The 24,792-nt window shown below is 33.9% G+C and overlaps 3 protein-coding genes across 16 annotated transcripts; 2 read left to right on the top strand and 1 right to left on the bottom strand.

Moving 5' to 3' along the window:
• Positions 1–342: 342 nt before the first annotated feature.
• On the top strand, positions 343–5,923 carry LOC132067450 (pentatricopeptide repeat-containing protein At1g05670, mitochondrial). Of its 13 annotated transcripts, none has more exons than XM_059460689.1 (5): positions 343–482; positions 1,219–3,659; positions 3,740–3,885; positions 4,844–5,355; positions 5,463–5,923. In XM_059460689.1, exon 2 carries the CDS (start codon positions 1,309–1,311, stop codon positions 3,520–3,522), a length of 2,214 nt encoding a protein of 737 aa, XP_059316672.1. In that variant the 5' UTR covers positions 343–482; positions 1,219–1,308; the 3' UTR covers positions 3,523–3,659; positions 3,740–3,885; positions 4,844–5,355; positions 5,463–5,923. The 13 variants fall into 13 exon arrangements, with proteins under 13 accessions (XP_059316672.1, XP_059316671.1, XP_059316674.1 ...); XM_059460688.1 differs by having other exon boundaries at positions 3,795–3,885; XM_059460691.1 differs by having other exon boundaries at positions 3,815–3,885; positions 4,758–5,355.
• LOC132067452 (HIPL1 protein-like) lies at positions 4,831–8,685 on the bottom strand. Of its 2 annotated transcripts, none has more exons than XM_059460701.1 (7): positions 8,559–8,685; positions 8,158–8,315; positions 6,661–7,431; positions 6,088–6,304; positions 5,803–5,981; positions 5,448–5,671; positions 4,831–5,359 (listed from the first exon to the last, which is right to left on the bottom strand). In XM_059460701.1, the coding sequence occupies exons 2-7, from the start codon at positions 8,209–8,211 to the stop codon at positions 4,966–4,968; spliced, it is 1,839 nt and encodes a 612-aa protein (XP_059316684.1). In that variant the 5' UTR covers positions 8,212–8,315; positions 8,559–8,685; the 3' UTR covers positions 4,831–4,965. The 2 variants fall into 2 exon arrangements, with proteins under 2 accessions (XP_059316684.1, XP_059316683.1); XM_059460700.1 differs by having other exon boundaries at positions 8,426–8,628.
• Positions 8,686–18,513: 9,828 nt separating this feature from the next.
• LOC132067453 (glutathione S-transferase U17-like) lies at positions 18,514–24,687 on the top strand. The gene is made up of 2 exons (XM_059460703.1): positions 18,514–18,895; positions 24,121–24,687. Exons 1-2 carry the CDS (start codon positions 18,578–18,580, stop codon positions 24,493–24,495), a joined length of 693 nt encoding a protein of 230 aa, XP_059316686.1. The 5' UTR covers positions 18,514–18,577; the 3' UTR covers positions 24,496–24,687.
• Positions 24,688–24,792: the final 105 nt, after the last annotated feature.

The following is a 24,792-nucleotide window of genomic DNA, read 5'->3' on the forward strand; positions in this document are numbered from 1 at the left end:
CCTCTATGATACTATCATCTTATATACATATACTGTGATAGCATCATGAAGGACTGCTTCAGTCCTTTAATGAGACACTCCTCGATCCCCCGTGATACCACCGTGGTACATAAATATACTAAAATGGTACAGTCCTTCCCTTAGTCCTCCATGATACCATCATGATATATAAATATACTACGATGGTATCATAGAGGAAGAGTTTGGGCGAAGGGATACTCAAGTAAATATTTTCGGCCGGTTGGGTAAGAAGCGAAATTAATTTAGGAGAGAGCATGAGCGGGTAAATATTTTACATTTTAGGGATATTTTGTGTTGTTTTCCCGTAAAATCACCCTAATCTAAGCCCATAAGTTTCTTAATTCGAACATATATCCGGCCCATCAATTTTAGAGAAATGGATTTCCAGAGGCCCAACAGTTGATTGGAAGACAACTCAACGACCATCACTTTGCTTTCTTCTCCGGCACACACGAAGGGTGGTACGTAAACTCCACTATTTTGTACACAACCCTAATCCCTTTTTTAATTAATTTTTAGCGGTAATTTGTGTATTTAACTTAATTCAATAGTTTGTCTGCTCCTTACTCATAAAGTAAGCTTCATATTTATATGTTCTCAAATTAATTTTCATTTTTTACTTGCTCTTCGTTTAGTCAAATTACAGTTGAGAGTATTTTATATTGTAGACTAAGAGAATTAACATCCATTGGGTGTGACTTTGTAGTTACTTTAATGTTTTAACTTAGCTGTTTCTGTTCTGGATATTTGTTAGTATTGGATTGTTAGTCAAAGAGGTTACTTTTTTTTTTTTTTTTTTTTTTTTGATATAGTGGTCAAGAACACACGTGAAGTATCACTTTTTTGCGAGTTTCACATCCTAACTATTAGCTGTTCCATTTTCCTACCCGGACTAAACCACACCAAGTTGAGTAGATGGTGATAGTTCAGGTAGGAAAAGGGAACAACGGGTAGTTGGCCGGAGGTATGTTTTAATACATAGATGGTAATAATAGTTCAGGTAGGAAAAGCCAGCAATTGATAGTTGGGGTGTGAAACTCGCCCAGGTGTGCTTTTGGCCATTAACTCTATTTTTTAGTCTTGATTCAATTCCCTTTTTTTTTCTTTTTGACCAGATGTTGCATTTGCAGAAAATGCCGTTTAAATAAAAAGTTACAAATTTTAATGTTTTATGCGATCATCTTGTTTGTTTTACAGGTGACAAAGAGATGAAGTTTCTATAAATTGATCTTATACATGGAGGAGAGCCATGGCATTTGCAAGCTTTAATGGCTCTCTCAAACAGATATGAGGAGGTGTTCTGTTTTTGTTTCTGTGATAAAACACACGTCATTCTTTTCCTATTCAACTAATTCTGCAGTCGAAAAGCTTTCTTGTGTTCCTTTAAGTGCTGCGAGACCCTTTCCAGATTATTCGCCTAAAAAACCTTCCATTAGAGACTCTGAACTTGTGCAGCACGTATCAACTTCTATTAAGCAACGCTATTCCGAGCACATTCGGCGTGTTTTAAAGCCCTTTGAATCAAAAATCAGACCTGACCACATTATTTGGGTTCTCATGACCGTAAAGAACGATTACAAACTGGTTCTAGATTTCTTTGATTGGTGGTGTCAACGGAGGGACCCGTCAATTGAGGTCCGTTGTATTATTGTACATATTGCTGCTGCTCAAAAAGATGCAAGGACAGCACATAGGCTTATTCATGATTTTTGGGCAAGACCCAGTGTAGATGTGACAGTTTGTTTCTCCCAGTTTGTTGAAAAATTAATATATACTTATAAGGATTGGGGTTCTAATCCATTTGTTTTCGATATTTTCTTCCAAGTACTTGTTGAGTTGGGAACTCTAGATTATGGAAGAAAACTTTTCGATAAAATGTTGCACTATGGCTTAGTTCTATCTGTCTCTTCATGTAACTTATTCCTTTCACGTCTCTCGCATGAGATTGAGGGGCACAAAATGATGCTAAAAATCTTTAATGAGTTTTCTGAAGTGGGTGTTTGCTGGGATAATGAATCTTATAATATAATGATCCATTCTCTTTGTCGGGTAGGGAAAGTTAAAGAAGCTCATAACTTACTCCTGCAAATGGAGCTGAGGGGCTGTATGCCCGATGTTGTAAGTTACAGCACTGTGATTAATGGATACAGTGCCACTGGACAGCTTGAACCAGTGTTGAAGATCATCGAAGAAATGCAAGTAAAAGGATTGAAGCCAAATGCATTTACTTTTAACAGTATAATTCTTCTTTTGTCTAAGACTGGCAAAGTGCTTGATGCTGAGAAAATCCTGAGGGAGATGACTTCCCAGGGAATTGCTCCAGATAATGTTGTTTACACAACTCTTATAGATGGCTTCTGCAAAACTGGGAACATAAGTGCTGCATACAGACTATTCAATGAGATTCAATGTTTTAACATTAGTCCTGATTTGATAACATATACTGCCCTCATTTCTGGTCTGTGTCAAACTGGAAATATTGCTGAAGCAGATAAGCTTTTGAATGATATGCTTGGCCGGGGGTTAGAACCTGATGAATTCATTTATACAACACTTATTGATGGTTATTGCAAGGCAGGGGAGATAAGGGCAGCCTTTTCTCTTCACAACAAAATGGTTCAGATGCAGTTGGTGCCAAATATTGTGACGTACACTACACTGGTAGATGGGCTCTGTAAACTAGGGGAACTTGATACAGCAAACGAACTTCTCCAAGAGATGTGTGGAAAAGGTCTTGAACTGAATATCTACACGTACAACTCACTTGTTAATGGTCTTTGTAAAGCTGGAGATGTAAAGCAAGCGGTAAAGTTGATGGAAGATATGGAAGCTGCTGGGATCCATCCTGATGCTTTTACTTATACTACTCTAATGGATGCTTATTGCAAGTTTGGAGAGATGGACAAGGCTCATGGACTACTACGTCAAATGTTGCTCAGAGGACTCCAACCCACGATAGTTACATTCAACGTTCTGATGAATGGCTTTTGTATGTCAGGGATGCTAGAAGAGGGTGATAAATTGTTGAAGTGGATGTTGGAGAAGGGCATAATACCAAATGCTACTACCTACAATTCTCTTATGAAGAAGTATAGCGTGCGAAATGATATGCGTACGACGTCAGAAATTTATAAGGGGATGCTGGGCCAAGGAGTTGTACCAAATGCCAATACCTTTAACATATTGATACGAGGACATTGCAAAGCTAGAAATATGAAAGAGGCTTGGTTTTTGCACAAGGAAATGATCAAGAAGGGATTTACTCCCACATTAGATACTTATCATGCACTCATCAAAGGGTTTTTAAAGAGGAAAAAGTATTCTGAGGCCAAAGAAATGTTTGAAGAGATGAGAAGACATGGTTTATTGGCAGATAAAGAGCTCTACTCCATCTTTACGGATATGAACTATGAACAAGGGAACTTTGATTTGGCACTTGAGCTTTGTGATGAAGCAGTAGAAAAGTGTCTTGCAGACAAGAATGATAATAGGACTACGTGATGGTTCTCATGTTGCTAGTTTTGAAACTAGTGATGGAAAACCAGTTGTCTTGCTCCCCGTGATGCTAAGCCTTTTTGTGTTGTCAAGTCAGTTCAAGTTGTTACTCTTTTAAGTCATCAGATAATCTTTTGAAACAGGTGAGTTTATTATACTTGGTAATTGCGTATTTTTACTCATTTCCATTTCTTCAAGGAACTAAAGCTGAGTAAAGTTTTAGATGCATGCTGCAATTTAGCATTTCAGTGCACTTTTGCTCTCTCTGCTTCGCTTAGATTTGTACCATGCGATGCAGGGAGGTGAAAGGAGGACTGATGATCACCTTTAAACAAGCCTGCTTGGATCGGAAAGAAGCACGAAAGCTAGGTAAACAAATGCAAATTCCAGTTTCCTCCGCTAGTATAAGGTGGAAAACAGAACACATTTGACTAGACTTTTTTTTTTCTTCTTTTTCTTATAAGCCTTTATATGAACTTCTTTGATAAGGGTACAGAAATTTAAATGGACTTGCACATTGTTGTGGTATCCTTTTATTTTGGTGGGTTTTGGGCGAGTAGGGGTGGGGTGGGAGGTTCTCTGGTGTCGAGTATGTAAAGCCAGTTCCAAGGCGCAGCATTATTCAACCTATATTCGATGTTCATAGCTGCTGAAGTGCTAGTGATTTGATCTAACTTTCTTCATGAATCTGTTGCTGTGGGCTTGGAGTTCTACTGCATTGAAGTAAACTACAGTATACCACCCAAGATTGCCCATCCGTCTGTGAATTTGGATAAAGATACCAGTAGATTGTGCTTTTCTAAGCTTGTAATAAATGTCAAAAAGCACCTGAAGACTAGGAGAAGATTCATGAAAGGCTATTGTTTTGATATGTGGAAGTGGCGGTTCAAGGAGTGCATGATTGTTTAACGTGGTTGAATCTGTTGAAGGGGGTTATATGATATTCAATTGCTATTTCTTGATATGTATGAATTTTTCAATTAGCTCATACGGTTTGCTAACTATGCCATAGACCTGGTGGTATCAGTTTCAGGAGAACTAAATTGTATTTCATGCAATCAATTTAACTTCCAATTTAAGTCAAAAGCAGTAGTAATCAAGTATCTGTTCTGCTCAATTTTTTTTTTTTTTAACCGCAATCTCCACTGAAGCTAAGTAAATTCTTTGGCGAGGAAATTGATGTTGCTTTGAGGTAGCTTTGCTGTTTTATTCTTTTATTAATGTTATGATCTAATTAAAAGGTTGTATACATTGTATGATATGCTATGCTTCTGTGGTTGAGGTCTCGCGGTATTTAAAATAACAAGGACAATATTTGCGCTTTCAGAGTTGGTCATGGGTTTTATCTTAAGAGTTGCTTTCTCTGTTCGGCGACAAGATACAATTGCTCCAATACAAACTGTAGTTTGTATATTAGTATAATGGTGATCTCATAATCACACGGCATAACTACAAGATGAAGCTAGTCAAAAGCAGCAGGCAGTAAAGAACAAGGACCGTGCAATGATCTGCTTTAGCAATATGGCTATCTGAAGGTGCAGAGGGACCTGGGCCCTCAGCAGTCCTCGCTGTCTCCTTCGAGCAGGTGTAGTTGCAGCGACTTGGACGAACCACTCTGTATACACCGGTGCTTGTTAAAACATAGGGATCCTTCCTGTTATCCTGTCCAAATGAGAATATGTACCCTAAAGCAGGCAATGGACTATTGGGGACTGAGCTGCAGTTGAGAGGGGAATCATGAGCACAACTGAACGGTATGCCTCTTGTTGTAAAGTTCCCACTGTTATACGGATTTTCTTGAGCTGCCCAAAAGTTCTTAGCATACAAATCTCCATAAAGGTAACTGCCAATGTAACCATCCTTCTGTTAAGTTTGGTTTGCAAAATTTGAAGTTGCTTCAATCTTATATTCAAAAGGGCGTTCATATTTACCTTCCATATATGCAGGGATCAGTCTTGGAGCGATAAACATAGCCACCTGATATGGCTGCAGATCCGACCTCTTTATTTACTTCAGAATGGCTGTATCCTAACACTGGGAAGATGGAATCCACAAAATCATCAGCTGAAGCATTTTTAAAGCGGAAAGGACCTTCATACATGCTCCATCCATAATTTCCCCCTTTCGTGATGATGTCAACTTCTTCATAATGATCCTGCATGATTCAAATGATTGTCAGAAAGTCGGGATCAACATACAAGTCAGCATGTTATGGAGGTCTGTTGAAAAAGATCTTATCAAACAGAGAAGTGATAGCTCTCAACAAGAGTAAGCTTGTCGTTGAACCTGGCCAACATCCGCACAGATGAAGTAAGAAGGCCTTTCTGAATCGAAGCTACAGCGCCAAGGGTCTCTCAGTCCTAGCGCCCAAATTTCAGGCTGCAAATCTTTGTCTTGTGAATAAGGATTATCTCGAGGAACTGAATAGTTACCCCAGTGTCCAAGGTCTGATATTTCTTCTTGACCTGATGAAAAAATCACCTAGTGTTCATGATATAGCTCAAGAAAATGCAAGCAAGGCAATTTGCCTTGTAGTTTGTGTCAATTATTGTAAAAAAGCAAAGTGCTCACTTGGTATGTTATCAATATCCACCCTCATAATTTTTCCAAGCAAGGACTTCTTATTTTGAGCAAAATTGAAAGAGTCACCCTTGCTTCCACCATCTCCCATCATAAAGTAGAGATATCCATCTTCGGGGCCAAAGAGAATCTGTCCTCCATGATTAGCTGTAAATGGAAGTCCCATGGTAAATATTCTCCTCACTTCTGATGGTTTCGCCTTCTCGGCCTACAGGGTGTATGAAATATCAATTAAACGTGACAAATAAATATATAGTGCTTGCAATGAAACATTTATATGGAGTTGGAGAAAGTTCTAATCCGATACATAATTGTACTATTTCACTCCCCTCAAAGTTTTAAGGTTCAACTTGTCAAAGGCATAATTAAGTAAATAGTTTAAGATTTTAGCCAAGATGGTAGCACAATTCAACATGGTATCAGAGCATGTCGAGGTCAAGAGATCAAGTCTCACTGCCATGGCCAACACGTGAGGAGTATTGTTAATGATATAATTTAAGTAAATAAAATCTAATAATTGTTTATCCAGCTGCTGTTTAAGAACACAATGGAGTGAAAACCAACCATTGATGGACTTGGTGCAGTCCCATTAGCACTGAACTCTGCAACGACAGTATGGTATTGGCATGGCTGCTTATTATCCTCTGGGTTTATCTTAGAAGGGTCACAACCAACATCTGAATTACAAGCACATCTGCCAGCACAACTAGGGGATTTAGACTTGTCACAGTTAAATGATGCAAAAAACCTTCCATTCTTGGCAAAGTTTGGATGGAAAGCCATTCCCATCATCCCAAATCTTGCATCTAAATAAACCTGATCTGTCAAATCAGCAAATGGGCTTGATTCATCAAGTTCCATTGCTTCTCCTGAGTCTTGATCAGGTATAGTTGCTACCCAAATTTTTCCAGCCTGATTGGAGAAGAATGCTCGGTTCGATCCATCGGGATGAGGGACCATGTTAAGGTAAGCTCCATCCGCAATCTTCTCAAAACACATGCCATTGGGAGGCTGCAAAGTTTCATTTTTCTTGAGTGGAACTTGTTCTCCATTGAAACAAAATGAATCTTTATCTGAGTTTCCACCAAATGCTTGACAGAAATCGGTTTTCGATTGCCAAAAGTCTGTTAGCAAGGAGGAGTTTGAGTTTTTGGTCCCTCCTGCTTTGGATTGCAAGGATGGTGCAAAAGGAGAATTTGCTATTGGTATGTTTTGGCAAGAATCCCAAACAGATGAACAAAAGCTAGCTGATGTAGCAGTTGAATTGCAAAGGACAGGAACTGGTCTTGGCCCTGATTTCACCTTAAACAACTCTGCTGAGAACTGATCACATGTCTGCAAAAAACGAAAAAACAAAAAAAGGCAAATCTTTTGGATTAATTTTAAAATAGAATTACCTTGGAATTAACCAAGTCTTGCAGAAACTTAAGAACAACAACAAAGTTTGTCCAATAGATGTTGAAACTATTCTGATGTAAGTTGTAAAAAGCCATGTTCTTTCTTCAAGAATTTGGGAAAAAGAACAAATAAAGCTAGCCCCATTAAGAAAAATTAAAGGAGACCTTTTAAATGCTGCAACTTCAATTTCCACTAACATGTATGAGAATGAAAGTAGGAAACTTAAGATCAGCTTTAAAATAGAACTACCTTGGAATTAACCAAGTCCTGCAAAAACTTAGAAGAAGAGCAGAGTCTGTTGATCAGATGTTGAAACTATTTCCTATTTGAGTTGTCAAGAGTCATATTCTTACTTCAAGAATTTGACCAGAGTAGCAAATTAAGCTAACCCCATTAAGAAAAAAATTAAAGTAGATTACTTTTGAAATGCTCCAACTTCAATTTCCACAAACATGTTTGAAAATGACATTAGGAAGAGCAAAGTCTGTTCATCAGATGTTGAAACTATTCTAATGTAAGTATCCAAAATTTATATTCTTTCTTCAAGAATTTGACAAAAAAAGAAAATGAAGCTAACTCCATCAAGAAAAATTAAAAGAGAAAACTTTTAAAATGCTCCATCAATTTCCATAAACATTCTTGAAATGAAATTAGGAAACTTACTGAGCAGATTATTGACTTGACAGCAGAACTACATGCAGTGTCAGATATATTCATACCCTCAAAAATCTTCTTTAATTGCGCATCTTTGGAAGAGTCACAACACACTTTTCCATTATATAGACAAAAAGCCAAAGGCTTTTTTGGAATAGCAGGTGCTCCTACATATATACAATGAATAATCAGCAAAAGAAAACAAAAATTCCTATAAAAATGACACTTTGATAGAGATTGAACTACCCTCATCATAAAGATTCTTGAAAAAACTTACTCAAATCTGTGCATAAAGGGAGTGAATAAGATGGAGAGATGAAGTTATACAGAAGAAGACAAATTAATGAGAACAGCATATTAAGGTTTTTATTCATTTTGGGAAAGATGAAGCAGAGAGGACAAGAACAAACATGCAGCAGCAAATCTGGATTTTACTTCCTTCTAGTGCTTATCATGATGATGGATGGAGATACTTGAAGTAGCACTACACTACATATATAAAAAAATTATATATAAGTGAATAGATAATAAAAAGAGATAAGTAAACATTTCCTACCATATTCTATAGAAAAAGTTCCCATTAATAATATGAGTTTTAACTTCGCAATGATATAGGCGGATTCAACATACGAAGTTTATGAGTTTCTAATGTGATTTCAAGTTAACGTATATAATAACGATTGTTTCACAGTTAAATATTCAGTAAGTTTCTTAATGCATATATAGAATTCGGGTAAAAGCTATTGAGTTCACGTGAACCGACTTGTTACATTATGACTCTGTCCCTGTGCACTAATAGCTAGTGTAAAGGAAGCTTTTTGATATAAGGTCACAGACAAATCTAGGATTTAAACTCTGAGTTTAATCTTTAAGATTTTTAGCATTGAAATCATTGTATTTCTTAAAATTATGGTTTCATATATGCTCTTTACTAAATTTTGGTAAATTTTTACACATAAATTATGCTTTGTGTAAAAAGTACTGATTCGTATGAGCCCGACATCACAACGTTGCATCCTACTCTATGCAATTTCACTTAAAAGATAATTATAAATAACCTTTATTACAAGTTGAATTAGTAACCTCGAAAATAAGAAAATACATGTCATTAGCTGGTCTAGCATAATATGTTAGTAATATACATAGTATAAAAATTTTTGATACTATCAAATTATATAATTAAGTTAAATCCATAAAATATAAGTTGCAGAAGGTGTTTGAATTTTTTTTCATGCTCTTTTAAGGTATGATGAATTATGTGTACAGAAAGGTTCCAAGTTGTTAAAGGGATTGTTAGAAATTGGGAGCGACGATTGAGCAATAATTCAAGACTTTGGATTTGACTTAAGCCACTCCACAAAATCTCAGTGGATGAGTAGTGGTTGAAAAGGGCAGTAATGATAAAGGACCAAATATATATTTTATTATTACCCATAAAAGAAGTTGGAAATATTTGCTTTCCCCTTTTCAAAAGACATTCAATTGATATAACTGCCTTTACATTTATTGCTTTTAAATTTTCTTGCTGATTGTACTTGCCTACAATTTAAAAGGTTGTCTAGTGGGTTCAGACTTCAGCCACTACATTTTTTTTTTTTTTTTTTTTTTCATCTTGGTGAAACTTTCGTGTACTTCAACCATAATAAATTTGGTTGAGAAAGATCACTTTCTTGTACACGATTTACCACTATTCGTACCAATCGACATTCATTTTTCCTCTTTTTTCTTTTGAATGGGTATATTATTATTTTTAAATATTTTTTGCTTGTATAGCGTTGAATGTGATAAAATTATCTGACCAAAATTGAAAAATTTATGCTACACTTCTGAATTGATAAAAAATATATCGAGATAAAGTTCTTTCACTAGATACATAGCAGATACGGAAGAAACTCATAGTCAACCCTGAATCGTACCGGTGCTAACTTGGCTAAAGATGGAAGAACTCTTAATTGTTCGAGAACTTGGTCATGAGTCTGCTTCGTTTATGCCCGATAACAATGTTCCGGAATGATCTATCTGGAAGGTCCAAGGTGCCCCGACGATCGTCAATCCAACACCGGCTAATAACTTCGAAATATTCGGAATTTCATCTTATAACATTCAATAACCACTATCTTATCCGTGAAACATGCAGGAAAGGCTAGGAATTAGTTAGGAGTAGACTTGCCTATAAGTACGTATCTCCCTCTTCCCAACACAGTAAGGGACATTCAATACAAAAAATTTGGTAAAATCATTGTCATCCAGTGCTCATTGTTACTCTGTGAATCAGTTCGGATCAATCAATAAGAACTACTACTTCTCTTTATTTGTTGTTTCTACTGGATTATTTACTCTAGTATCATTATTAGGGGTGTTTATGGTTCGGTTTGGGTCGGTTATTGATTTAAATCATAACCAAACAAATTTAGTCGGTTTTTAAATGTCTAAAACCATAACCAAACCAAATAAAATAATAACCACCGGTTTGGTTATTATCGGTTTGGTTCGGTTTGATTCGATTTTTTGGTTTATGACTAGCCGCCATGAGACTTATTAGTAAAACATTAAAAAGTTGAAAAAGACAAGTCTTTTTTTTTTTTGTGCAAACGATAACTTTTATTTATAGTTTAAGGTGGAACATACATCATAGAAACATTTTCACTATTAGTGATAGTGTAGTAGTCAAGTTACAGTGGGAGTAAATGGTTAAAGCAACAACTCCCCCATTACATTAAGTAACATTCTTTCATCTAGAAATCACGGGTCTTAAACAATCATGTGGAATAAGTAGATCAAAATTAAATCAATGATTAAAAGGTATAAAATATTTATAATTATTTATGAAAAACTACTATTATACATATAAATAATTATAAAAATTATGTATATAAATTATCGGTTTGGTTCGGTTATTTTTTAATAGAACCATAACCAAACCAAATATTATTGGTTTCTAAAATTTAAAACCAAACCAAACCAAATCAAATATCGATTTTTTTATTCGATTTGGTTAAATTTTCGGTTTGGTTTTGGTTTTAACCAAAACCGTGAATAGCCCTAATCATTATGACGCTATTTCCATTGTTTTTACATTGTCAAAGGATCTCCTAAAAATTGCCTTGGAAAATTATTTGTTTTCAGTCATTAGCTGTATTTTGTTTAGATATAAACGTAATTGACGCTAAAAATAATTTTTGGAGATAAAATATTGGATAATGCTTCGGCTATTGTTTTGAATCTTATTAAAGGTTGATAATAATGTTTACATGTTGACTGATATTTATTCAGCTACTTGTAGAAAAACAGATTATGATTATATATAAAGTCGAGAATCATCATGTAAACGATATTTTTCCATCACTTCCTAAGTGATTTCTTTTCCATTTGTGTAAAATATTCTCTTTGAAAAAAAAATATCTTGCCACTTAAGACTAACCCAACACAGTAACATAATTTTTTCAAGAAAATGTTGAAAAAACACATGTTACGGACACAACTTGATCTATTATTATTAGCATATAACAAGGTTGGCTTATTGTATGTGAAAATATTGATGTACTTCCCCTCTAACCGGACATCAAGAAACGCAGGAATAAGACAATTAATGATGGTCACATGATCATATTCTTGCCAATACTAATGATGGTATCATTATCTCAGATGTTTAAACAATTAATGCAAAATAACAAAGAGATCTCAACCTATATTTTAATATGAACAAACTGATCAATGCCATATTACTTAATATTAAACGCACGTTTGTCCTATGAACTATATATCTCCTGTTCAATAACCAAATTGCAGCTCTAAATTATTCCAATGTTTGTCCGGCCATATGATTACCACATTAAGGAGTAAATTTCATATATAGTCACTCAATACCAAATTACTTAGAAAGTCACTTGATTTACTTTTTCTTTTATCACAATAAAGTCACTCATTATTGAAAAACTCTCGAAAAATCTCAGACACCATTAAAGCTTCTTTCGAGTAACAAAACTCATGAGTTAATTATGTGTTCTGTAAAAAATATATTGGAGCAAAAACCTTCCACTTTCTATCTGGTGAACTCTGGAATTTGCCCACAAAATGGGGACTAAAAATATACTGATAACGGTTGTAACGGGTGAGATTCACGGGATTTCTGTTTAGCTTATTCTATAAATTCTCCCGTCTACCCATCATTGTACTTATCTAGTTAAACTTGCTATTACACATATTCTTTAGCAAAATCACTATTCATGGTTGTTTATCAGTAGTTATTTTACTGTTCGGATCAGAATATTCGATAAGAATCTCTTTATCTTTTCCCCTCTCAGTTATTTCAATACAATTATCTATTCTGCTACTTTAATTACATTGTTTTTATGACATTCACATTATCAAAATCTTAACTGATTTGGATTAATCACGTTGCTTGTAACCTTCATCTTAACAGTTTAAGTGATTGACTTAATTAACAAATTTTAGGTTAAACAAGTTAAATATTTTTATTTTAATAAAATTCATTTCAGACGCTATGTCTAACAAAACCCATAAAAGCAAATGTTAATAGTCCACATAAAAAAATTTGAAATTGAGATTGAATTTATTTCCTTTGACCTTGAACTTTCTGTTATTTGTGTCTTGTTGTGGTGTGGTCCATCGAAAATGCAGCAAGTCTAGAAAAAATTGGTACAAGTGACATTTTACACAAGTAATCACTTTTAAGGATGCCTTTAAAACATGTTACTAGTGCAACTTTATCCATTTTAGTTACTATTTTTGGACAAATGTGTGCCTTGAACACCATTGCCAAACCCATCACGTCCATCACTCATAACCACCATCCAGTGGCGGAGCCAGGATTTTCAGTAAGGGGGTTCAAAAATATGAAGAAGTAAACATACGAAGAAGCCAAGGGGGTTCAACATCTACCATATATACATAAAAAATAATTTTAACCTTCAATATACACTGTAATTTTCTGCCGAGGGGGTTCGGATGAACCCCCTTGGCTACACTTGGCTACGCCCCTGCCACCATCCCCTCACTCTAAATTTATTTCACTGGTTCAAATAAAATTTTAGATCAGTAGTATGATGTTTGAATGCCTACAAACTAAATTTCAGACCAATATCTGAAGTTTGTGCTACTAATTAACTATTAGTAACAACCAAGATAATTTTTGTTGGAGTATCACATAGGTGAGATAGGGGTCCTTAGTTTCTTTATACGGTCTCGGACAATTCTCCCCTCATGAGCTAGTTTTTGCGATTTTGTTAGGCTCAAGATTTATTTTTTAATAATTTTTGTGGTTATAACTCTTCTAGATTCGCACCTCCATTAACACGCCCCTTAAATCCTCACCACTAATTTTTCTACTAGTTAGATCTTACTTTTCCTCCCAAACTTACCATGTTCTTCTTTGACAACAACTAGTAGTTGTTCCATCTTTCGTAGTGATGATCATGTATTCATGTTCGAGAGTCTACAATTTTCTACATACGCAAATATGAATCCCAACACTAATCCTTCTTCTTCATTATCTTCCATGTCTTCTACACGCTCCACCTTCAATTTACTCGTATTTTTAATGAGAAAGGGAAGGCCAATTACTGTGTCAATAAGGTCTTTGCATTGTCACGGAATATCTCGATGAAACCAGCAATTATTTATTAAGGAGTGAAGAGTGGAATGTTTATAGAACATTTTAAACCGTGGCTAACTTGTAAATACATGATAAGAAAGTGGCTATACTAAGTAAATAATCCCATTGTGTTGGACGGCCCAATATAAATGAACTGGGCTACCTCCCAGATGGTCTAAGTTGACGTAAACTGGCCCATGAACACTGGATTTTCAAAAAATTGTGCGTATTGTCATTCGGGCAATTTGTAGGATTGTCCTTCGCTGGGGGTGGTCTTTAATTTTTACCCCTCAAAATGGTGGTCTTTAAAATTTGTCCTTCAGGCAGAAATTCTGCCTTAAATGATTTGCAAAATTCTGTCTCTCGAAATTCTGCCGTGTGAATTTTTTTTTTATTTTTTTATTTACTGAGCTTCGGTTCGAACACACAATCTCAGGATATTAGGCAAAGGACAAAACTTAAAGACCACTAATTTGAAGGGCAAAAATTAAAGACCACCCCAAATGAAGGACAATCCGCGCAGAAAAAAGTTGTCATTCATATGGACTGGTCTTTAATTTTTGGCCCTAGACTTTCACTGTTCCCTATTTCCCAAATAAACTCACTGTTCCTTGTATCAATTTCTTCAATTTAATTGAGCTGAATCCGACTTTTTGAGTATTAACTATTCTTTTGAACAAAATGGGACTGGAATATTTATTTTGCAGAGAACTACTTCCTCTGTTTCAAAATGTTTTTCTTACTTTTTTTTTTTTTTAGTCCGTTTGAAAAAAAAAATTCTTTCTTTTTTTAATAACTCTTTAATTCCAATTTTTCACATGTCATATTTAAGACCACAAAATTAAAGGACATTTTATTACATTCTATATTTTTTTAATTTAAGACCACAATTTTTTTTTAAAAAAAATTACTTTCTTAAACTACATGCCTTGTCAAACTAAGACAAATATATTCAAGAAATAACATATTTTAAAAATGTTTTTGAGAAAAGAAGAAGTTAACTAAAGGGGGATTACGGAAAAGGCTCAAATATGCCATTGAACTATCGGAAATGTCTTATTTATACCACTCGTCAATAGTTTGGCTCATTTATGCTATCTTCGTCACCAAAATGACTCATTCACGCTATTTTTTATTAACACCGATTTTACAATACCAGATATGACACATGGCCTCCAATTAGATGTACACATTGTTTAATTAAACCAGCCCAATTTTAAATCTCAAATTAATAAAAAATCCGAACCAAATTAATGAAAAATGACATGAATGGGCCATTTTAGTAACAACGATAGTATAAATGAGCCAAACTATTTACGAATGACATAGATGAGCTATTTCCGATAGTTCGATGTCATATTTGAGCCTTTTCCGGAAGGATAATATTCAGGTCCCACTTCTTCTAGAACTAGAAAAGCATCACAATGAAGTACTAGTAATTTCAAGTTTAACATGGTCAATTCTTGGCCATAAAGCTTACCAACAACCATCTTCCATAATCCATGTAACTTTTTATCTGTTAACTACTCTCAAAATTAATTGTTCAGTGTGAAGGCCTTCACTGCCCAATGTCTCTTTCAGCTTATGCGCTAATGTTTTAATTTCATAAACATTACAAGAAAGTATAGAAATTACAATAAAAAAATTAATATTTGGCAGCAACTTAGTTTTATTGTTGGCAAATGAATTTTTTTGTTACCAAACAATTTAATTTTGCTGTCATAGTATTGATTTTTGTTGCAAAAAGTACTTTTGGAGACAAAAAAAAATTGTTGCACGTCATTACAATAACTGCCGTTGCGAAAAGTTTATGCAACAAAATATTTTTTTTTATTGCCAAAAGTACTTTTTGCAACAATAATCAGTCTATGGCAAGACAAAAAATTTGTTGTCAAATATCTTTTTTCTTGTAGTGAAACATTGAGTCAGAAATGCTCTTTATTTGCTCCCTCTGGATAAAAAAAAGTATTCACTTAGCCTTTTTTTCTTCGGTCAAAAAAGTGTCCACTTATCAAATTAAGAAAGAATTAACCTTATTTTTTCAGATTTGCCCCTATTAAGTGTTATGTGATCTATTTATCAATACCTATTTAATTAGGAACACTTTTGTCAAATTACCTATTTTTATATAGAAGTTAGTACTTTCTTAAGAGGTATGCAAATGGTTAAATGGACACTCTTTTTGATCTAGAGGGAGTATCAAACAAAATCACTCAAAATGCATATTATCTTTATTTGTCCCATCTCAAATTAGTTGTTGTAAAAGTAGTTTGTAATATGTGGGGGAGTCCCACCTCGATGGCCACATTTCATTATATTGGCTACATATAGCTAAGCCCATGTAGTTTAGTGGAATGAATAATGACATATTTATAAGATATGTGCATTTATATATTTATCCTATATATAGGCAAGGATCCTAAAAGTCATTATATTGGCTACATATAGCTAAGCCCATGTAGTTTAGTGGAATGAATAATGACATATTTATAAGATATGTGCATTTATATATTTATCCTATATATAGGCAAGGATCCTAATCTTTTGTTGTCCTCACAGCCGGCCCATAAGGACCCACGTTAGTACTATATAAAGTTGCATAGTTGGCTTCTTGTCGTCCTCACAGCCGGCCCATAGGGACCCACGTTAGTACTATATAAAGTTGCATAGTTGGCTTCTTGTTGCTTTGTCCCTTTGCAATTTTCACTTTGCAAATTCTTTTGCATACTTGGCCTTTGTAATTGGTTTACATTGATATTGTATTAACTTTTTGTGAATTTCTTTTTTGCTCCTTATTAAATTATTTTTTACTCCTTCATCTCAAAATATTTGTCGTGTTACACTTCTGGAGGACCAATTACATAATTTAAATAATATTTATTTAAAAAAATCACTTTATTGATAAAAGCATTGCAATTTATAGCATTATTCATATAATTTTTAAATATCTAAATTTTAAATTTTAAAATATTGAATTAATCTAATCCAATATAGCTCCGAAGATTAGTTAAATTGCCTTTTAAAAAAAACATGACAAATATTTTGGGACGGTGGAAATATGTTATTTGTTCTTATACGTTCTGGTTAAATTTAAGCAATTTGGAGCCAAATTTTCTTTTACTGCTAGAGCATTTATTAGGTCTTACTATATCTTTTATTAAACCTCCAATATTTTATTTCTTTAGTGAGCTCATATGCGTTTATAAATATATGTCCTAAAATCATGTTTAGGCATAGTTTTAAAATCTTTTACTTTAGTAATGCAAGTTAATTATTATTTATTAATATTTTTGTAAGATCATTAGGTTTATTTGTGTGAAGACTCGAAAGTAAGGTTATAAATATTGCAGTATAAATTTGGAGTTCTTGAAAGATTTTGTTGTGTCAGATGATTCTAGAAGATGAAAACATGAGTTTGTCTAATATGAGTGAAAATAATATACATTATAATTTTTTTAAATGAGTTCACGGTAAACACAAAATGAGTTTGAAGCAGGGTTGAGTTAGAGTGTAGGCTACGAGTTTGGTCGGATTCGGTAGCGCTTTGATTCAAACTTATAAACTTTCTTGCTCCGTGTCTAATTTGAAGTAAATAATTTCATCAAAATGAAAGTTAAAGATGTTCAAATAATTTCATCAAAACGAAAATTAAAGATGTTAAAAGGAGTGAAAGGCAAGTTTTGCTTTTATATATTGGAAATATATTTATTTTAGATTTTATTATTATACAGTAAAATAGTGTAACACTAATTATATCCTTAATTAAAATATCTACTCTTATATTTTGAATTTGGGCCTCATGACTAGTATTTAATTATATATCTAAATGACTTGGGTCATGTCGGATCTTTAAATAAAGGTCTTATTTATTTTGAACATTTTTTTTTTGTTTATTTAATAGTTAAATTTTAAATTAAACAGAAGCGTCTGTTCACAAAAGGAGCGTTTCTTCATAAACAGGCTCCTTCTGAACCTCTATAAGCAGAGGCGAATTCAGGATTTTAAGAGGATGGGTTCACCATTTTAAATAAAAAAAAATTAAAAAAAGGAAGTGTATTTAGTTAGGTTCGATCCCACGACCTTAAAGGATTAAACCCAAGGCTTAACTGGTGCTCCACTCAATCTAGTTTGACCATGTGTTTCTTCAGTTAATATTAGATATATTTTAAGAATTATATACATAATATACCGAGTTTAGTCGGGTGACCATGTGTTCACGTGACCCATTTTTTATGCCTAAATTCGCCCTTGTCTATAAGTACAGACTCATCGCTGAAGAAGCGATACAATTTGCGTGGATGATTTCAGGCTTAGTTGTATTGTGATAGAGATTTGCTTGTAATCCCCAAAGAATATACAAGCAATAACTCTTGAATGATAGTGATCTTTCACGCCTCAAAGCCTTAATTTCTCTGTTATTCTTCTATTCTTTCTAACAGTTGTGATATCTCACTTCTTTGGAGTTAATTTGACTAATCTTCAAAGCTAAGCTAGAGTAGATCAACTCAATATTCTACAATTAAAAAAATAACTTTCGAAATCCGAATGATGCCACATAAATTGAGACAGAAGAAATATTAAATTAGTATATAAAAAATATTCAATTTCATAAATTAAAGAGTGTTAGTTCTGACCATGCAAAATACAGTAGTACATATAAACAATTCAAATCAAAGTTACAGTTCAGCGAACTCATAATTAATGCACTAGGTATGCCTCTATTTAATTTGCCCCCACCAGTATTTATATCTCAAACCAAACACTTACCAAGTATACTATCACTTCATTGCATCTTCATTCTTCTCATCTTTGAACATGGCTGAAAATGATTTAAAAATATTAGGTGCATGGCCTAGTCCATATGTTATGAGGCCACGTATAGCTCTTAACATAAAATCTTTGGGTTATGATTTCTTGGAAGAACAATTTGGTTCTAAGAGTGATCTTCTCCTTAAATCAAATCCTGTTTACAAGAAAATCCCAGTTCTAATTCATGATGGAAAGCCTATTTGTGAATCTCTCATTATTGTTCAGTATATTGATGAAAATTGGAATTCTGGTCCCTCTATTCTTCCTTCTGATCCTTATGATCGTGCCATTGCCAGATTTTGGGCCACTTATATTGATGATAAGGTGTGTGCTTAATTTTCAATTTCTTGCTTTCAGTTTCATCTGTTCTTGTCTCCTATAGTTGAGTTATAGAGCCCGGAGCCTAAAGGGCATTTTTTTTCGAGGAAATCAACCAAAAGGGCATATTAAACATGGGACAAACCAAAATGGTAGGCTCATTCAATATCTGCTAAGGAATCTATTTATTTTAATTAATTATGCAGCTAGCAAAAACAATTTGTTTTTTTTTATTGGGACCGTGAACTGGTATGCGAACAATTATTACATATACAATCCAATCATAATTTTTCTGGATATACAGTTTTAGATGTCCTGATGATGTAAGTTACTCACCAAAATGGTAGGCTCATTCAATATCTGCTAAGGAATCTATTTATTTTAATTAATTATGCAGATAGCAAAAACAATTTGTTTTTTTTTATTGGGACCGTGAACATAATTTTTCTGGATATACAGTTTTAGATGTCCTGATGATGTAAGTTACTCTCTCTGTTTAATTTTATTTGTTCATTATATTAAAAATACGTTGTTATTTTTACTTGTCCATTTTAGCATATCAAGAGAAAAAAAAAAATCTTATTTTACACTAACATCAATTACTGATTTTCAAATCATTCTTCAAGTCTATTGACACTATACACCAATTATTATGAGTATTATGGTAAAATATATACTTCATTTAGTGATTCTTAAGGGACGTGCACCGACAAAAGTGGACAAGTAAATATAAACGGAAGGAGTATATTTGAAATGCTTTACTGTTATTTTTTTATAATTATTATTTTAGTACTATTTGTAATTAAATTATTTCTCTTTTATTTACAACATAAATTTGAATTTTAGCTTCAATTGTCAAGATAATTACATGAGATTTTTATCTATATTTTCATATTTTTGACTTGTTACTTGAAATAATTTCATTTAAACTTTTAATTTTTTTTTAATCATGATTCAAAATCTTTTTTCTCTTATCTCAAGTTCAAATGGGTCTTATCCTTTTGTATTTTGAAACTGAGCGTTTTTCATTTTTTCGTCTTTATGTTATTTGTTTATTGTTATTGCATCATTTATTGTTAGTATTAATTGAGACTTTTTTATTAGCTTGTTATTTGATATTATACCATTGAATACATATTTCACTCCATTTAACAAAATATCGATAAACATATATATTCTTTTTATGCCGTCACTTGGCTTAATGAGGTACTTTTGTCTCTGCTATATATATATATATATATATATATATATATATATATATATATATATATATATATATATATATTAAGTATCAAAAAGTACAACAACAAAAATAATAAAGATACACCTTAATCCCGAGCTAATTTGTGATAGATCTAGTTTGGTCCGTTTAGTCACATTTGCTTCAATATTACAAAAACTAAATTCTTATAAACATGATTATAGTCTTGATTCAAATTTCTGAAGAAAAGTATTTCCAAACAATCTTTGAAAAAAATACTTTGAGCAGATTTCTCCAATATTGTTTAAATGCCTACACGCCATTATTATTCATTGTTTTTATTTATTTATATGTGATCAATAAAAAAATACAAACAATCCAACCAAATTAGTAGGTACAGTGTGACAAGTGACTGAACCATGCATTTTAATGAGCGAATTCAAAGAAAAATATAAAATGTCACGTTAAAGATTTGATTAAGAGCCTGTTTGGATGGGCTTAAAAAAGTAGCTTATAAGTTGTTTTAGATAAGCTAAGCCAAGCGGGCTCAATTATTTTTTTGAGCTTATTTTAAGCACAAAATAGCTTATAAACTAGCTAGCTAAACACTCAAAAAAACTAAAAATATAAGCTGTTTTCAGCAACTTATAAACCAATCCAAACGGGCTCTAAAAACAATTTGGACCCCTATTTAACGGCTTCTGGGCTTTAAAATAATATTTTATTAACTTACAAGTTAAAGCACACATTGATTGGAAAATTGGTTTGGACTGTATATGTACTTTGCATTACAGTTCACTAAGAAAAAAAAAAGGTGGGGCCAGACCAAACGGACGTTTGATATTGGCCGTCTAAAAACTTGTAAGTCACAGAAACAACCCCTTTTGGGTTGACCCATTTTTAAGATGCCCTTTTGATTTATTCCATTGAAAAAAATGCCTTTTCGGCTCGGGACTCTTGAGTTATAAATGCTTATTCCCGAGTGTGTTTGTTATGGCTAAGTTATTTTACATGAAAAATGTTTTCTATGATGTGTGGTTATTTTTGTGGTGTAATCGGAAAATATTTGTTGTTCTTTTTTTCCTTATAATTATCTTAACTTTTAGTTTCTTGTTACTTGCTCCGATTAATACTTGGACATTATTTTTAATCGTCAATACTCAAAAAATTTATTAAAACGATCTCTAATTTGCTAATACTATTATCACTAATTTTTAACATATATATTTTTCACAAAAATATGAGAGAAAAGATTCACGAAAAAAAGACTGTCGTTGTACCAAATACACTCATGTAGCGCCCTATGCAAATTCTACAGAGAGAGATGCATAGTATGTAAGGTAGTTAACTGGACTGTTAGGGTGTGTTTGGTAGGTAGGAAAATGTTTTCTTGAAAATAAGTGAATTTTTTATTTATTTTCTAGTGTTTGGTACGGAAGCAGAACAATAATTTCCCAAGAACATTTATATGTAATCTAGAAAAATTCAAAGGGGGTGGAGACGGGGGCGGAGCCAAGTATAGCTTAGGGGGTTCGGAACCCCCTTCGGCGGAAAATTACACTGTTTATACATAGTTAAAAAAATATTTTATGTATATATAGTGGATGTTGAACCCCATTTGGCTTCCTCGTGTGTTTACTTTTTCGACCACCATACAGTATAGAGGACCAAGTTCTCTATCTGTTTCCTTAAGTCAGGCAGAAAGTAAATAACACAAAATATTTACGTGGAAACCTCCTTGCTCAAGGGAGTAAAACCACGACCCACTGTAATAGAATTTGCTCAAACTTCACTATAAACGAGCAAATCTTTAGATTACAAACTATTGCAACCTAGGAATTAAACTATTAATCCCTCCCCTTACAATAACTCTATTGCAAGATCATTACAATAACTCTATTACAAAGACATACATTGACTAACTCTAGCCAAGTGTACAACTCAGAACACTTGAGAAATAAACCTACTAAACACTTCTTGAAAACATTGTAGGAATATAAGTTAAAGAACAAAAGACAAACTCAACAAACCTAAGGACTTAAAACATCTTCAGTGATAAGGGAACTGGTCCTTCTGGTTGTGGCAGCTTTGTTCTTGGTGAGAGCACTTTAAGTGCGGCGGCTTGCAGTTAAGATATGAGAGATTTTCTGATTTGCAAGTGTTAGGTTTTCACTTGTAACATGTTGTTTATATAGGTGGAGCAAGTGGGTAGATGTGAAAGTGACATTCCATTCGTTTTGGCCACTAGCGAACCGCATGTTGTTCTTTGCACTGCTACCGATCGAGACGGATCAACGACTTTTACAACGTAGAATTGACCTTTGCAACGGCTAGAAACTGATCCCTTCTGGTTCCTCTAAAAACGTATCTGGTTCCTCGAATTAGTTTGTCAAATCATCAAAACATAAAATAGCATAACTTATCAATTTCTCCATTTTTGATGATGGCAAACTCATAATTTATGTTCCCCTGAGAATCAGATTCCCCACTTGTTCCCCCGAGAATCAAGCCCATCTTTCAACATAACAACGTATCAGCACTTCCACCAACATATCAGCATCGTATCTTCCCCCTAATTACTAAACACGCTCTTAGTGTGTTATAGATTTCCTTGTGGTAAAATTTTCCGCCTTTATGTGTGTGTAATAGTGGCGACTCTTAGTAATTATCATGATAATGACATCTATAACGTTAGTATCTCGCGGACTGCTAGGTTGTTAATCACGACTCTTGAGCAATTAATTAACATGATAATGATTTCCAATTAAACATGTAAATATTTTGTGAACTGTTAGGTTATAAATCCATTTTAGCCTGTCACATTTACTTTTAGGTGTGTTCAGCGAGGAAAATGTTTTCCTAGAGAAAAGTCGTACTAACTTTTAGGTGTGGTCGACGAGGAAAATGTTTTCTTAGAGAAAAGAAGTACCAAATACTAGAAAATATTTTAGTACTCATTTCTTCAGTGATAAGATCTCTTCTTCTGAAAATTGACGTACAAGACTATGCCGGCTCTAGTCTTGTTAAGTTGTTTGCCTTCTGTCCTTTTGGCTAAACGGAGAGAGAAAATGTGAAAGAGTAAAAGAAAAAGAAGGTTATTATGGATCACAGTTTAATTGTACTAGTAATCTTATTATAGCTCATTTAAAACAGTCCAAAATGCGTTAGTAATCACAATATTATCAGACAATGAAGTAGAAAGTAGGTGGCATCAACCACAAAACATACCATTACATTTTGGCAAAGGTAAAAAATCAAAGAGCACTTGCTGTAGTATTTGATATTTCATTTACATAGGCTAAATATTGGATTCTTTGGGTGTGTTCGTTTTTCATGGAAAATGTTTTTAAGGAAAATAAGTGCTTTTTTTCTTGTGTTCGGTACTTAAGCAAAAAATGTTATCCTAAAAGCATTTTATATATATGGACAAATACTATAGGGGGTGAGGGTGGTGGGGATGGGGTGAGTATGAGCGGGGGTAGGGGTTGGGGTGAAGATGAGGTGTGTTCGAGGGTGGCGAGGAGACAATCAATGTGGAATGCCACTCGTGGGACTTGTTTTCCCTACTTCCACAGGAAAGTCATTTTCCCCATTCTTAAGGAACTTGTTTTCCTAGATAAATGTTTTCCAAGAGTTTTGATTAACCGAACATGAGAAAATTGGAAAATGAATTCCAAAAAATATTTTCCTCCATACCGAAACACCCTTTGTGGGTTCATGTTTTCTTTATCAGTTGTAGTAGTATAAATCAGGGGTTGAACTACATGTGTTGAAGGGGGTTCAGTTAATCCCCTTCGTAGTGTGCAAATAGGGTAAAAACAATCTTTTTCATACATATAAATTATTGTGCAATCTTTTCCATACATATAAATTATTGACTTCTCTTGACATGAAAGAAGTTTGTAGTGTAGTAGTAAAGTGGCTGAAAAATTGCTTTACATCGTAGGTTCGAAACTCAGGTTTGACATTCTTGCATTTTGAAATCCTGCCTCTGGCACGGATAAAATTGACATTTTAATTGATGCTGCAGTGGTTTCCAGCACTGCGTGGCATAGCAGCAGCACAAGTAGAGGACGCGAAAAAGGCGGCAATAGAGTCGGTGGTCGAAGGCCTAGTGTTGTTGGAAGATGCCTTCAAGAATTGCAGCAAAGGTGAGAAGTTCTTCGGTGGAGACAAAATTGGATACTTAGACATTGCACTTGGCTGCTTCTTGGGTTGGGTGAGGGTGACTGAGAAGATGAACAATGTAAAGCTACTTGATGAAGCCAAGACTCCAGGTTTATATAAATGGGCTGAAGATTTTTGTGCTGATAGTTCTGTCAAAGATGTCATGCCTGAAACTAATAAGCTTGCTGAGGTTGCTAAGATCATTCTGGCCAAAATTAGAGCCCAAGCATCTAGCTAAGTTCATATGTCTTCTTCTTTCAAGGTGTGTTTAGACTATCAAGGTAGTTATTTTCAATCTCTAGCAAAGATGATGTATGAGCACAACATTTGGTCTTTGAGCTGGTCAAAAAATACATTGTTCCTTGTGTAATAAGCTATTCAGAAATGAGTACAAGAAGCCAAGATATAGCATCTGTTGGCTATTTCTAAATGATGTCTTGGTGTGGTGCCTTGAGCAGCATAGAACATATTGACTTGTCATTCCAGAAGTCATATATTATTCTAAGTCAGGAGAAGGTATTAACTCTTGTGACAC

This window comes from Lycium ferocissimum, chromosome 8 (genome assembly GCF_029784015.1).
Source record: "Lycium ferocissimum isolate CSIRO_LF1 chromosome 8, AGI_CSIRO_Lferr_CH_V1, whole genome shotgun sequence".
Taxonomy (NCBI): domain Eukaryota; kingdom Viridiplantae; phylum Streptophyta; class Magnoliopsida; order Solanales; family Solanaceae; genus Lycium; species Lycium ferocissimum.